General features: G+C 42.5%; 1 protein-coding gene across 11 annotated transcripts in view; it reads right to left on the bottom strand.

The window, feature by feature from the left end:
- Window positions 1–3,066: 3,066 nt before the first annotated feature.
- The window catches only part of magi1b (membrane associated guanylate kinase, WW and PDZ domain containing 1b), a 187,716-nt gene continuing 176,633 nt past the window's right edge, over window positions 3,067–14,149 (bottom strand). For 10 of the 11 annotated variants that reach the window (XM_084729343.1, XM_084729376.1, XM_084729359.1 and 7 more), the window contains 5 exons: window positions 13,587–13,680; window positions 13,407–13,494; window positions 12,461–12,604; window positions 9,422–9,560; window positions 3,067–5,167 (listed from right to left, as the gene is read on the bottom strand). In XM_084729343.1, coding sequence (XP_084585469.1) covers window positions 3,924–5,167; window positions 9,422–9,560; window positions 12,461–12,604; window positions 13,407–13,494; window positions 13,587–13,680 — 1,709 coding nt within the window. In that variant the 3' untranslated portion in view covers window positions 3,067–3,923. Of the gene's footprint in view, window positions 5,168–7,853; window positions 9,561–12,460; window positions 12,605–13,406; window positions 13,495–13,586; window positions 13,681–14,149 lie in introns of those variants that run through there. The other variant, XM_084729419.1, reaches the window with a different exon arrangement.

Genomic DNA, 14,149 nt, shown 5'->3' with positions numbered 1-14,149 from the left:
TTATTAGATCTGATTTACAAATTGTTTATTGTGGGAAGTAGGAGCACTTTAGTTTACTGTACAATTCTGTTGCAATGTGTCCCTAATTACACTGCAGTTAAGTCTGATAAAGGGTTCAATATGGTCTAAAAAAGAAGTTTTCATCTAATTTGATACAGAGTACATCTTGTTACGTCTTACCAGTGTAATGTAAAGTGTGACATATATTACATGTATGAATTTATAATAAAATCATATCTATGAAACTTACATTTTGTAATCAATAATCTTCAAAATTATTTGCAGTCCCTGTGTCTTGTACTAGAGTAGGCAGCCAGATCCATAAATGTAACCATGTAAAACACTTTCAAATCATTGCATCAAAAGGAGTAAAATGTATTGAGGCCCTGTTGAATCGTAGAGAAACTGGGCCAAAAAAAACCTCTGATATGTTGCTGTTTGATCGCGATGCTTCATCTCTGCCTCCCATTTCCTCTTATGAGCTGCAGATTGTGTCCACAGGGTAATCTTGGATGCACACGTTTGAACATATGGTATTAAGTACCTTGGCATGTGCTGTAGCAACTTGAAGAAACTTCACACAATGTAAGCTCAGAAAACCATCAGTTCTCTGCATGTTTAAGCACACGTATACATACACACACACACACACACACACACACACACATACACACAATGTTTAAGGCAGGGTGTGAGGATGGTAAATATTGGCAGAATATTAAACTGTAAAACATAAAACAGGAATTTAGTGGAATCGATTAATCTTTTCTCATTAACTTCACATATATTTTTCAAGTTAATTCAACTTGTAATTTCTAGCTTTTATTTTCAGACCAGTCAGAGCTCATACACAAGAGTTGATCTGATGAGCTTGATGAGGTGAATAAATGTAATGCTAATGCTTTCACTCAACTCATCAAATAAAACTTCAAAAGAAACATTAAACAACACTGAGCTAATTAGTTAAACCAAGTTCAGTCAACTCACTATTTAAGGCAGCAGGGGAACTTAAGCTTTTAAGTTGAACCAGCTTAAAATGATTTACAGTGTAGATGCACACCCTGTAAAAATATAGTTGATAAAAAGATAATTATAAAGAGACTGGCTTTATTTTTTTCTTGAGTTTTAAGTCAAACTCAAACCTTTAGGTTTTAAATAAAGTAAACCTATTATCTTTTCTTCTTTCTTCTTTGAGTTTTAATCACTGTTCACAGTAAGCTGTGAACCCAATTTGCCTTTATTTTGGGTTATTAACCATTATTCACTTTTAATTGCATGGATTTACTCAACAATTTTAGATTTTTTTGATTGTTTTGTTGAAAGTTTCTTTTAAAGAAGAAAAGTAAATAATCTCAAATGATTTTTGGTTGAGAAACTTTCTTTTTAAGCTTTTTTCAAAACTTCAGTTCCTTTTAAAACTTAAAGATTGTTTTTTTTTTACAGTGTATGCCTCCTTGAATGTTTTACATGATAGCATCTTGAAAGTGAATGTCAGTAAATATTATGAGATAAAAGTTAAAAAGAAAAAACAATGCATGGATTTCAGCAACTGCAGATATGCTGTTTCTCATCTTTCTGTATATCAGCACTAAGCACAGGCAGGAAACATATTTCATTTTTCTGCAGCAGTAAATCCCTGCTGGCATTCACAGGTCACTTGGAGTGACCATTTGGTTCTCTGCTGTTTTCTTTTATCTCTGTTTTTCTCTTGTTGTTTCTAGGAGGGGGGGGGGGGACACACAACACAGCCCTCCCGAGTGTCGTCACCCACCTACCGCTGTAACTGTCCTGAAATAGGGAGGCAGCTTCCCTGCTGTCTGCTCTCTATCACATGAAAAGTCTTTCAGCACAGAGAGGAAGAAGGGAAGGACTATTGAGGACAACGGGAGAAATAGGGCATTGAAAAGGAACAAATCAAAGTAAGCAGTGAGAGGAGGAGTGGGGGAACATTTTTTTAAGACTGTTCTATCCAGGCTTTGATGTTGTGAAAGGATGGGAGCTCTTTCCTTTACTTTTCTTCAAAGACTTTATTTCTACACACACGCATGCACACACACACACTTTTGGGAGGCCTGAGATGACAATATCAGCCTTCTCAGTCTTTGTCTTTTGTTTGCCCAGGTGATGAGAGCTCAGTACTCTACAGACTCTCTCTACCTGTCATCCAATATCTGCCTCACTATGACATTTATACTCCATGTTTGTATTGTTAAACCTCTTTGGGACTTTCATGACTTTAAGGACTAGTATGTAAGATTTAGTGCTATCTAGTGTTGAGCTTGCAGATTGCAAACACCTTGTTTCACTCTCCTCCTCCTATGTTGGCAGTGAGTTTCACTAAACCTACGATGGCACTTAAACTCACAAAAAAATGAAAAGTCATATGCAGCCTATCTAAGACTTGTGCCCTCTGTAGACAGGGCTGGGTAGTAATGGATTACATGAAATCAGGATAACATAATTACAAAAAATAGGTCACTATAATCAACCCAGATTACCTTTGAAAGTTGTGTTTGCAGATAATTGTTACATTGGGGATTATTTAATTACAGTTTTGATAACATCTTTAAAAAATGGCTTTTGTAAAAATTATGAAACTTTTTTTAATAATAACCCAAACTCTATTAACTCATAAAAAGTACATTGTAGACAAGTGCTGCACTTTTGGGTGAACCTCGCTATAGAATAAATGCAAAATGCAATTTTGCATTGAAAATGTTTTGAGCTGTTCAAAAAAAAAGAATATTTGTGATTTTTTTGTTGCTGCATCTATTTTATCTTCTTCTAAGATGCAATATTTTAAGTGTTTGATTTGTAATCAATAACTGACAACATTTGAAAGTATTCTGACCCAACACTGTCTGTAGATATAAAGAGCTCACTGTAAGGTAACAAAATCACACAAAAATCTTATTACTATGAAAACATTCTCTGAACACTATATTACATCTCCACCATATTCTTCCAATAGATCCCTGTAAATATTACACACTGGTCCTTTAATGTCCCAAAATGACTCTAATGGCTGTGATAACCAAAGAGACCAAAACAAAAACAACCACACACTTGTTTGTTTGTTGAATATATTATTTTATTTTAACATCATCATCATCATCATCATCATCATCATAGTTTAAGTTTTAATTTTCCCTTCATTCATTTAAAATGATCACCTCTGAATGTACACATACTGCAAACTGTCAAAAATATACAAACAAATGCAGGCTTGTGCTATAGTCTGGTCAAATGTCTAAAAAACAGTGGCACTGGGGAGAGAGAGAGTTAGAGAGAAAGAGAGAGAGCGAGAGAGAGAGGGAGAGTTAGAAAGAAAGACAGACAGAGAGAGAATTAGAGCGAGCGAGACAGAGAGAGAGAAAGAGAGAGACATTGAAACCGGTAAAGACATGCACAGCATCATTGTGAGCACCGGTTACAGTGATCCAGGTGCGCGGTACTTCCATGGGATCCTCGTGGAAAAGTACATACATTTCATCATCTGACAGTGCGGCAACAAAATGCCCGTCACATATCAAATCAAAACCAAAATGTCGCTCATTAATGGAACTGTTAGGCACATCATTGTTTTTTATGGTTTTACATTTTCTGGAAAAGTCTGAGTCACTGTAAATGTAGAATGCTTTAACCAAAAACAAGAAAAAAAATGAAAAATAAACATACAATTAAAAAAAGAGAAAAAAAAAAACAGCTTTCAAAAGTCATTTTGGAATCACTGTCTTGTTAGTAACTCAACATTGTTACATAATGTGTTTGTGTGCAAGTGTGTGTTGTCTTGTGTGTGTGTGTGTGTATATATATATGTGTGTGTTCACAATCAGGTGTATTTCTGTAGAACCAAGTGGTAATGGGGTGAGTACTTGAGGTGTTCTGTGGGTAGTGGTTGTGATTGGCTGACAGCCGTCCAATCAGATGCTCAGGTCTTTGGGGTTCTCCTTGTAGGTCTTCTTGGGCTCAGGGAGCGCGGGCTTGGATGAATGACTGCTGTTATTCTTGAGCGTGCTGTAGTACTCTCTCACCTTAGCCGCTACAAAGTTGTCATCGTCCTCTTCGTCCTCAGAGTCGTCCCTCCTGAAGCTCCTGATCGGGGAGATGTCTCGTCCCAGGCTACGGGTTCGGTACTGCGGCTCCGGGGAACTGCCTCGGCTGGCATAGCGCCCGTTCCTCTCCGTCCTCTCAGGTGAGCGCCCCCTCAGTAGTGAGCTGTACCTCTTGTAGGCTGAATCTGAGTCGGGGGTGCGCACTCTGGGCAAGGTGGCGTCCCTGTAGGTGTCCCTCTGGCTGCGGGATGCCACGTCCCTCAACAAGCTGTCCCCCCCGAGGGCTCGATCCATGGAGGAGGCTCTCATCAGCAGGCTGTCCTCCCCAAACAGGCGGTCCTCCTCCCTGCGCAGTGGTGGAAGCGTGGCCTCCCTGTTCAGGCGGTCCAGGGCAGGGGCCTCGCGAAGGATGCTGTCCTCGAAAGGGAGGCTGGGTTCAGGAGACTTGGGCGGCTCCGTCAATACGGCCTCGTCCCCATTGGGCTTCTCGTTGCTGCGGCTCTGTCTCTCAGGGGAGGTGTACCGACGGTAGGGGTCTGAGGAGTGGGCGTGGCGTCTGGTGGGGGAGTGGTGTCGGGACCGGTGGGGGGACCTGTGGCGGTGTGGTGAGCGGCGAGGCGAACGGTGAGGAGAGCGGTGGGGCGAGCGGTGACGGTGATGAGAGGAGGAGTGGTGACCGTGGCGTCTGTCAGGAGAGCGGCCATGGCGGTGTCCCCCGTGACGGCTATCCAGGGTGTTTTCTGCACTGCGTGACCGGTTCCCCTTGTCAGGTGAACGGTGGCGGCTGCGGTGGTGCCCGCTGGAATGGTGGCGGTGGCCGTCACTTCCCTTGCCATCCTTCTTCTTGAACAGCGTCCCCGTGGACTTTTTCCCCTTGTGTTTTCCCGTGCTGGTTTTCTTGTTGGGGGAGCGGTGGCGGTGTTTGGAATGGGACTGCTTGCCGGTGCCGGTAGAGTGGCGGGTCGGCTCCTTCTTGCTCCGGGATGATTGGTGGGGTTCTGGTGGGTAGCTTGACTCCGATGGCGCGTTGGTTGGGGGCAGGGTGCTCACTTCCGCAGCGTTTTGTAACCCTGAGGCTGGGTTGGCTGCGCTGCTGTCGTTGGGGCTGCCGTCTGCAACACAGTGTGACATACAGACGAGGGAAGGAGGATCAAACATGCATCTAGACTCTAAAAGCTCCTGTTTCACATCAACCATGCTGAATAACTCAGACATGAAGCTGAGAACATTTCCAATGGAAGCCATTCTGATGTTAATGCCAGCAAAGATGGCTCATTGTTAGATGGCACAGCGACAGCCAATGGTAAAACACTAGTGTAGCTTACACATGATAATAAAGGCAGTGACATAAAGGCAGCCATTTGTTGAGGAGACTTGTTACCCACAACAAACCTGTTCCCAGGTCAACCTGGGGTCACCTCTCTGAAGCAAAATGGGACGTGGCTGGTCGGTCGGCTGGACTGGAGGCTGCGTACAGTCAGTACCAATGTGCTGAATGTTGATGATGCTGCTTGATTGTACTGATTAGCCATGCTCTTTCATGCACTGACATGATGCCTTAGACACTTTGTAAACGTTTAAAGCAAATTAAATGCTCAGTAACAACATGTACGGTTTAGGTGGCATTTTACAAAGACAAGAAGAATTTAATGATCCCCACAATTTTACATCAATTTTAACTGTGCTACCTTTAGGACGTTCATTCTCTTAGTCTCACAGAATCATCTACAGCCACCACAGTGCTTTGTTGATTATCCAACTATTAGAATTACATGTCAACATTCTTCTACCTAGTGCTACTTGTCAATATGTCCACACGTCTACATTTTAAGGAAAGACTACAACTGCAGGGGCTGGTTGCACGAACTGGGCTTACAGCTGGCCTTAAGCTAAGTTGGTTTTAATGTGGCATGCTAAGTCTGATCTAATAGTTACACCAGTTGCACCTTCTAAGCTTAATCCTTCTTCTCGCTAAGACAGGTCAGGAACAGATATAAAGTCAAAATCTGGGCCGTCTCTATAGTCACAACTTTCAATAACACATCCTGTAAAACTGAATGGGATCTGGAATCACAATGGCATGACTTGGATATTGACTTTACAATGATTAACAAAGACATTAACAACGATGTCACTGTATACTGTATACTGAGGTTTTCAGGAAAGGAGTCCCACCGGTTTGATGATTTTTTCTCAAAGAAATGTCTGTCTTTGCCTTGCTCAGGAGGTCTTCACAGCTTTTGCTGTACATCATTTTCTGAACGAAGGCTGCCCAAGTCAGAACAATCATTTATGTCCTCCCTTATTTCTCTCCAAGTCATCTGCTTCCTGTTATTTGTTATTACGTTGAACTGTCAGTGTTTCCTTGTGCCAGCTGTACAGCTCTGTTCATCTTCACATCTCAGTGTCAGTGAAATTGCCTTTTCTTTTACTTTGATCCTCCATAACGTTATCACAGATGCGACTTGATTCGCTACAAGTTAAGACAACAATAGCAGATAGTTAACAATGTATCCTTGCAACGCACTTTGCTAGGCAACAGCCATAGATGTGTGGGAATTCACATGGATGTGCACTGCTAAGACCGTTTGGTTTGATAAGTTTGGTTGGTGGAAACAATGTAAAGTAGAACTTTAATCTGGCCTGAAAAGTTGAGCCCGAAAAGACCAAAGCTAGACAAAATTCTGTCTGAACCTGATCTGAACCCAGTCCTCCTTAGCATATTTCAGCCCAAGCACAATTACAGCCAAACATTTTTCTCTCTATGTACCAAACAGTATGAGTTGGCTGTGAAAGGGACAATACATGGGGGGAATTTGAATTTAAAATGAAAAAAAAAATTATGACCACTATTGATGATGAAAGACCAACTTAAGCTGTCATTATGTTTTCCGCCTCCGTGAGCAAGGGCCCGCTGGGGGCCATGTGATGTCAATTTCATCATCAGAGGGTTTCGGTGTAGGCTCTGTGTGCACATCCATGTACTCCCTATTCGTTGTGACTATGCAGACAGACCTGATCAACTGTGCATGTGTGCAATATCCAGAGATGCGTGGGAATTCACATGGGTGCACATCTCTAAGACTGTTTGGTTTATCAAGTTTGGTTAGTGCAAATAACCAAAAAGTCCATCCTAAAGGACTGGACTTAACAAAGACCGATTTGGAAGTTAGGACCATGCTTAGTAAAGAAGAGTTGGTGCAACTGATCGCAAGACTTTAACTACAGCAGAAACCTAGCACTAACAAAGACAATGTTCTTTGATGGTCTGAAGTCATGTGAATATCTCAACTATTTAACAAGACCAAACTAACACTCACTTCACCTTTGGACTTGTCACCCAAATGCACCTGGTGCAGTCATACGCATTAAGTATCTATTACAGCGGCTACGGCAGCGGCGGCATTGGCAATGCATTTTGGGTGAATGGATCTGTATGCATGGAGTAGAGCATGGACATGGGTGAGTTGAGGCCACACCACACAAAGATCAGGATGGAGAAAGACAGAGAGGGACAGAGAAACAGAAAGACAGCAAGTGGGAGGGAGGGAGGGAGAGCCAGACAACAGGGGAGGACAGTTACAAACCGTGGTCTGATTTTGGAGGACAGAGGCCTCCCCCATCTTGTCATTTCTCATACATGCAGTGAGATGGGGAGCGACCATCCCTGAAGGAAGACAAGAGCCCAGCACAATACGGGAAGAAGGGAAGATACAAAAAAAAACAGAAAAAAAGAGAAGAGCACAGGGTTTAGATCGCTTTGGAACTTTGAAGGAAGAAAAAGGAGAATTATTGTGCTGATTTTTCAATGAAAAAAATGTGTTTATTTGATCATTGAGTCATTCAGAAGAAAGAAACAGTCCAGGAAATTGCCCAAACCCCTTCAGTGGAAACCATCAGTTAAGTCCTGGAACCAAGCGCGCACACACACTCAGACACACTAACCCACACACCTAAACATGTGGACACAGAAGCAGCAGAAAACCCCAAACCCCCAAAAATAAAAGACAGTGAGACTTGCACACCCACAACAACAGCGTATGAAGCAGTTTTACATTGCTGACAGAAATCAAAAGAAATACTGGCAAGACTGCCGAAGGTTGTGCCAACTAAAAAGTACAAACAATGATCCAAAATATACAAGTTCACATGATGTCATATCGGTGCAGGTTAAGACAGCACATTCTTAGCGCAAAATAAAATTACATTGATGAACTTTTCAAGACAGGCAAATGCATCTCCACTCAAAAAAACAGTAACAAAAAGAAAAAGAAAACATTTATGATGACTCGTGACTATCAATCAAAACTGGTCAATACGATTAAAAAAAGAAACGTTCCATAAATATTATGGAAAATAGACAATAGAAGGAAAAAAAAAATCCAATTTACACTTTTGACAAGTTCATGCAGCAATAGACTTTTATCCATTAATATGTGGCTTCGATTCATGGCTCTGTACATGGAACAAAAATACTTGCCTCTATTCTTTTCATCACTGTACAAAAACGTCTATATAATTGGAGCTTTTTCTTTTTGAATGGGGATGGGTGGAGTTCCTATCATCATCACAGCTTTTCAATGACATTAACAGTGGGTGCAAAATAAAAATCCATGGATTAGTGAGTAATGTCGAGCACAGTATCGTGAGATTTTCTTGTTGAAATGGCAAAAAAAGCATCAGACTGCCTCTTCTTTCAATACAGTTCTCACTTGAAAACCCTTACGAGTTCAGTAGCTTACATTCACCTTCAATAAATATCATAAATACGTTTGTGTCACGTCCTAACCGAAAGCTGCGAGATGTCCCATTTTATCACGGGATGCAAATGGATCAAGTTTTCTTTTTCCTCTTAACGCTAAATTAGTGTTTAATGAGGATTTGGAGCCCTCAGTTAATACTTCTTACCCAAAAGAAACATTTATTTTCACTACTCTGGTCATTCAAACCCTGTAAACAGTTTTCTGTTTTCATGGAGCGCTGAATGAAATCACACCCACCACCTTTCTGTAAAGTCCCAGCGGAGTGCTTTTGCTCAGTGGCCAGAAGGTGAAAAGTGACAGCGGGATGACATGGAAACTGAGAGCAGGTGACAGCAGGAGGGGGCGACAGCACCCACAGGAGCACCTCCACCCCTGCTTACCCCCCCAAAATCCCAAAAGCCCAGGAATGACCTCCACCAGAAAGACACCCAAAGACCAATCAACCTCCTCCCCCTCCCTGGCGGGTTTGTCCCAGGGATGGGTGAAGGGTCCCGGGAGGGTAATTATAGTTCTTTCCCCTTCGACCCACCACCGTCCACTGGGCGTCCCTGGCTCAGGGCGTGAAGATGGGGGAGAAGGGAATGTTTTCGTAGATTGACCCACCATATTCGGGCACCGAGCCGTCACCCCTCTTGAGCACCAGATGCGCACGCCGGCCTCCGCTCTTGATGAGCTCGATGGCTCGTGCGTGCTTCATGCCCTTGGTGCTCTCGCCGTTGATCTCCAGGATTTCATCTCCAACCTAGGAAAAAGGAAGAAGAGCAGGAAGGAAAGGAAAAAAAAATGGTGGGAGGCAGTGAGGAGCGACAGGGTGACAGGTGAAGATGGAAAGGGAGAAGAGGTAAATCAGAGGGGAAAAAAAGGGAGCGACAGCAAAAGTCAGAGACAGCAGAGCACGACAGAATGCAGGAAAACAAGTGACAGTGGGGAAGAAAGTACACAAGAGGGAAGATGAGAGGCACGAAGGTTCAAAGGGACACGGTGACAGCAGAAGGGAAGGAAAGGGAGGACAGATTGAGGAGAAGTTACATATTGAATGCTCTGAACGGCAAACCACACAACAGCAACAATTTTTTATCTAATCAACAGTTTCCAGAGAGGGCTAATTGCATCGAAAAGCAGCAACTGAGAGGCTGAGAGAGAAAAATGAGAGGGTGAGGGGGGAAAAGGCAGGAGCCAGAAGAAACACTTTTTGCTTCTCTGCCTCCATGCCTCGAGTTATCCGTCAGTGCTGTCTGCGCAGAGGGAATTCCTCTCTGGCAGAATATGGATCTCTCACTGACACCTCTCTCTGCTTCACAGAGCTGCTACTATTATTATCTCCTCTAATAAGGCGCACAAACACAAACGTATGTATTCATATATGTGTGTACAAATGTGCTAATTCATGCACACCCACACACTTCCTAAGTGTAGCGTATTAACATATATCAAAAACTCCCTTGTAGCTCACAGGCATCCAGTATCTGCCAACAGGCTCTGCATATGTCTCACACTGCAAACACATCAGGGAGAATCAATTAGCCCCACATTGTATATTCAATCAGGAAGCCCAGGGGAAGTGCTACTGGTTCATGCAATTAATCAAAATAAAGGTTAAATATTACAGTTTCATGACAGGTTCTGTGGCTTGTTTGAACGCCATTTTATAAGCTGGTCAGGAGACGTTAATTAATTAAAATATACGTATTCTGTCAGCAGGTACTGTGTGTTCGGTGACTCTGCAATGTTTGTGTGCCTTGTGTTTTGATATTTCACTCACACGGTGAACCCTCCTACGTGCTCAAGCCTGGAGGCGACTGTGTTTGTATTCAGCGAAGTACAGCTCGCAGTAATTCGAGGATGCATTATGCACAAGCAATTATATTGATAGATAACATTATTCTGATGACTGTAAAGTCTTTGAGGCAGTATCATCAGCCCTTGTGTTAATCAGCAGTCAACTGGCTTAGACTGCACCTGAAAGTGGGCAATTATCACACATCATAATCAGTTCAATAACAATTGTTTGTAAGACATGTAGTTGTGCTGTGTGCAGATATGTGCAGCACTTTCCAATGAAAATCATGTATCTCTGGCTTATTCTTCCTATGTTCCACCCCCTTTTTGCTATGTGCACCAATAACAGTTGAGCAAGACTGGTACAAGGCAGAACCTCAGGGTTTTGTCTGAAAGGGAACCCCAGACCCAGTCACAAGAGTGACCATTTTTATCTTCATCTGTCCCTAACCAGGTGTTTTTGTCCCTAAACCTAAGCAGATCTTAACCACAGTATGAATCTGAATCAGTTTATACAATGTGCACAATGATGAAACAATCTTGCGAGAGTTTCGCAAATCTAGGTTTCCCTTCTAGTCAAGACACACACACCACATACTTTTTCAGTCCCCCACAAACATATTTTAGTCATCTTCTAGATTTGGTTTTCATTTCAGCATAACATTCAGCAATAGTAAGCACAGGAAACAGGGAAGGAGAGAACTGATAGAGGTTTTCCAGTGTATGAAGTTTGCTCATGTGTTACTAAAGCACAGAGCAAAGAGTCAATTTTGATGATTTTTCAGATAAGCTGACAGATTAAGTGTTCCTTTATGGGCTGAGAAAATCCCCCAACTTCTTAAGTCAAATAAACCATTTAAAAACCCATTGTAATAGTTGAAAAAATACACTGTTAGGAAGCTGAACATTTTTGGACTCCAGCAGCAGTTCAATATGTACTTTATTGTTATACCACAGTCCTACCATTCATTGTTCCTTTCTTATTGTTAAGCATTTATAGCGATGATTAGCAAACATTGCACTGATCAAGCATTAAGAAATTCTCTAGTTATGTACTGCAGACGTAATGTCATAAAACATAAAGTTGCATGGTAAAATTATTTGAAACAAAACAGTTGAGGGAAGTGTTCATTTATGTGTCGAAACAGTCCAAATGGACAGTGGACTCCAGGGGAATCTTTGAGTGCTGCTGAATGCAGCTTAATATTGTTATCCTGCAATTCATTTGGAATTATTCCAGTTACAGAGTGACTACTGCAATCACAGCTGCATATAACCTTTATTTAATAATGTAAGCCCCATTGAGGCTAAGATCTCATTTTCAAGGGGCACAAGAGTACATAGAAAAATGCACAATAGTTTATAATTGAATATAATATTAAGGGGTACTCCAGTGGATTAGTATTATTGGCCACCAAAGTTGCAAGACTTGCGAGAGCCACATTCAGAAAGAAAAGTCAGTGCAGCTGAGGCTGAGATCTCCTTCTTTCATTAGACTTGCAAACCCCACAGCCCTATTTTGTAAAGCAGACTTTCTCTCATAAAATTATAGTCTTCACATCAAGCCAAGATAACCCTGATGACATCATCATGGACTAGTTTCGCAAACTTTAGAAAACTCCGCCAGAGCCACAAAAGACTTGACAGAACTGTTCTCAGATGCTGGTATCACTCCTTATGATGGTACAAGTAACATGAACTTTGTGTGTAAAAATCAGTGGAGTGCCACTTTGACAAAACATGACAAGAGAAGCCTGTGGCATCTTCTGTGTGTCTAAACTGGGCCTGATATTTGGAAATATTTAATTATTTCTGGTATGTGAATGTTTTCATGCTGTTAGTACTGGTGCATTGTGTCCGTACCCTCATCTTTCCGTTACGGACGGCCGCTCCGTCCTCAGCTAGCCTCAGCACGTAGAGGTCCATGTTGTATTCTCTGCCTCCCCGCAGGCTGAAGCCAAACCCTTTGTTGTCTCGCTCCAGGTCCACTGAGTAGAACTCAGCATCCTGATGTAGACAGACCACACACACATACACACATACACACGCACACACACAGCAGGAGAGGGAGGGAGAAAGACACATTTGCATTAAGGCTTGTGATTCAGATTAGAAGTGTGTGTGTTTGTGTGTCCTTTGAAGTGGACTCCTATTTCAGGAGCATGGGACAAATGCCACCTTCAGGAAAGTCATACCTATTTAATAGATGGGCCAGACTGTGTGTGTGTATGTGTGTGTGTGTACATGCATATGCTCAGGTGTAAGGATGCTGAATTATTGATGCCTCGGGCTCTGGGTGGACAAAGGGAGAGGACACAGACACAGACAGAGAGAGACAGAGAGGCTGGGCACCACAAGGACGGGCAGACAGCCACAGCAGCTCCTGTCTTCACGCCCTCCTAATCTCCTCTGCTGAGGGATCAATGCTATCTGTGAGAGCCATCTCCACAGCGCCAGATTAATTCAGCAGTGAACACAGTGGACTGAGGGCTTGCTTTGAAAGCAGACAGGCTCTCCTTAATGCATGGGCTCTGATAACGCCAGCAGGTAGACGTAAAGGAGAAAATAAATAAATAAAAATGTACTCTGTTTGCCCTTGGGAGGTTGGGTGGGTGGACTGATTGATGCGTGAAGGGACAGAGGATGAATGGATGTTTGGGTGCTGGAACAGCTGGTTGTACGTGTGAAAAGACAAATGTGGATGTGTGTAGGAAGCTGGCGGGATGGAGCTGGGGTGATGGAGAAATGACATTTATGAATGTATGACTGGAGTGACAGGTGAACTGATGACTGAAAGGTCTTTTCTTACCTGAGGTGAGACTTGTGTCGGGGGTTGGGGAGGAGGACCCTGTGGGGCTTTAAATTCAAATGATTCCTGTTTTGGTTTGGTGTTGTTCCTGAGAGAGAAAGATAACCATCAGTGTGAAATACTAAAGAACTTTATGCTGCCTTTTTAAAGGACTATAGCTGCGTTGTGCAAAACACTCACCTGGCCTCAGGTGCAGCCTGTTGCTGAGGTGTGTGAGTGGTGGTTATAGTGGCGATCTTCTCTGCGTTGGTCAACAAAGATGCATTTGATGACTCTGTTGAGAGTCAGAGAAGAAAAGCATTATAAAACAGTTACAGAAACAAGACTAAGAATCTACCACCATGCTAGAAGCGCTGTGAGGCTCTGCTTGGCACAGTGGTGCTTTGAGCTAAACACTAATTGTGCCCTTTAGCATGCTAACACACAAACATGCTATTGATGCTGCTAACATGCATTAGTTTTGCAGGTTTTTATGCCTCTGTGACATCATGTTTTCAGGTTGTCCATCTGTCCCATTCGTCTGAACACAATATCTCAAGAACACCTTGATGGAAACCTTCTTCAGACATGGCACAAACATCCACCTGGACTCAAGGATGAGCTGACTACATTTTGAAGGTCAAAGGTCAAAGCCACTGTGACCTCACATCTATCACATTCTCACGATTGCAATATCTCAAGAATATGTGGACAGCATTTATTCAATTTAGGTACAAATGTCCACTTGGACTCAACTAATTAGA

Source organism: Lutjanus erythropterus, chromosome 2 (genome assembly GCF_056507025.1).
Source record: "Lutjanus erythropterus isolate fLutEry1 chromosome 2, fLutEry1.hap2, whole genome shotgun sequence".
Classification (NCBI taxonomy): domain Eukaryota; kingdom Metazoa; phylum Chordata; class Actinopteri; order Lutjaniformes; family Lutjanidae; genus Lutjanus; species Lutjanus erythropterus.
The sequence above is the reverse complement of the archived record's forward strand: the minus strand, read 5'-3'. Positions and strand labels throughout refer to the sequence as shown.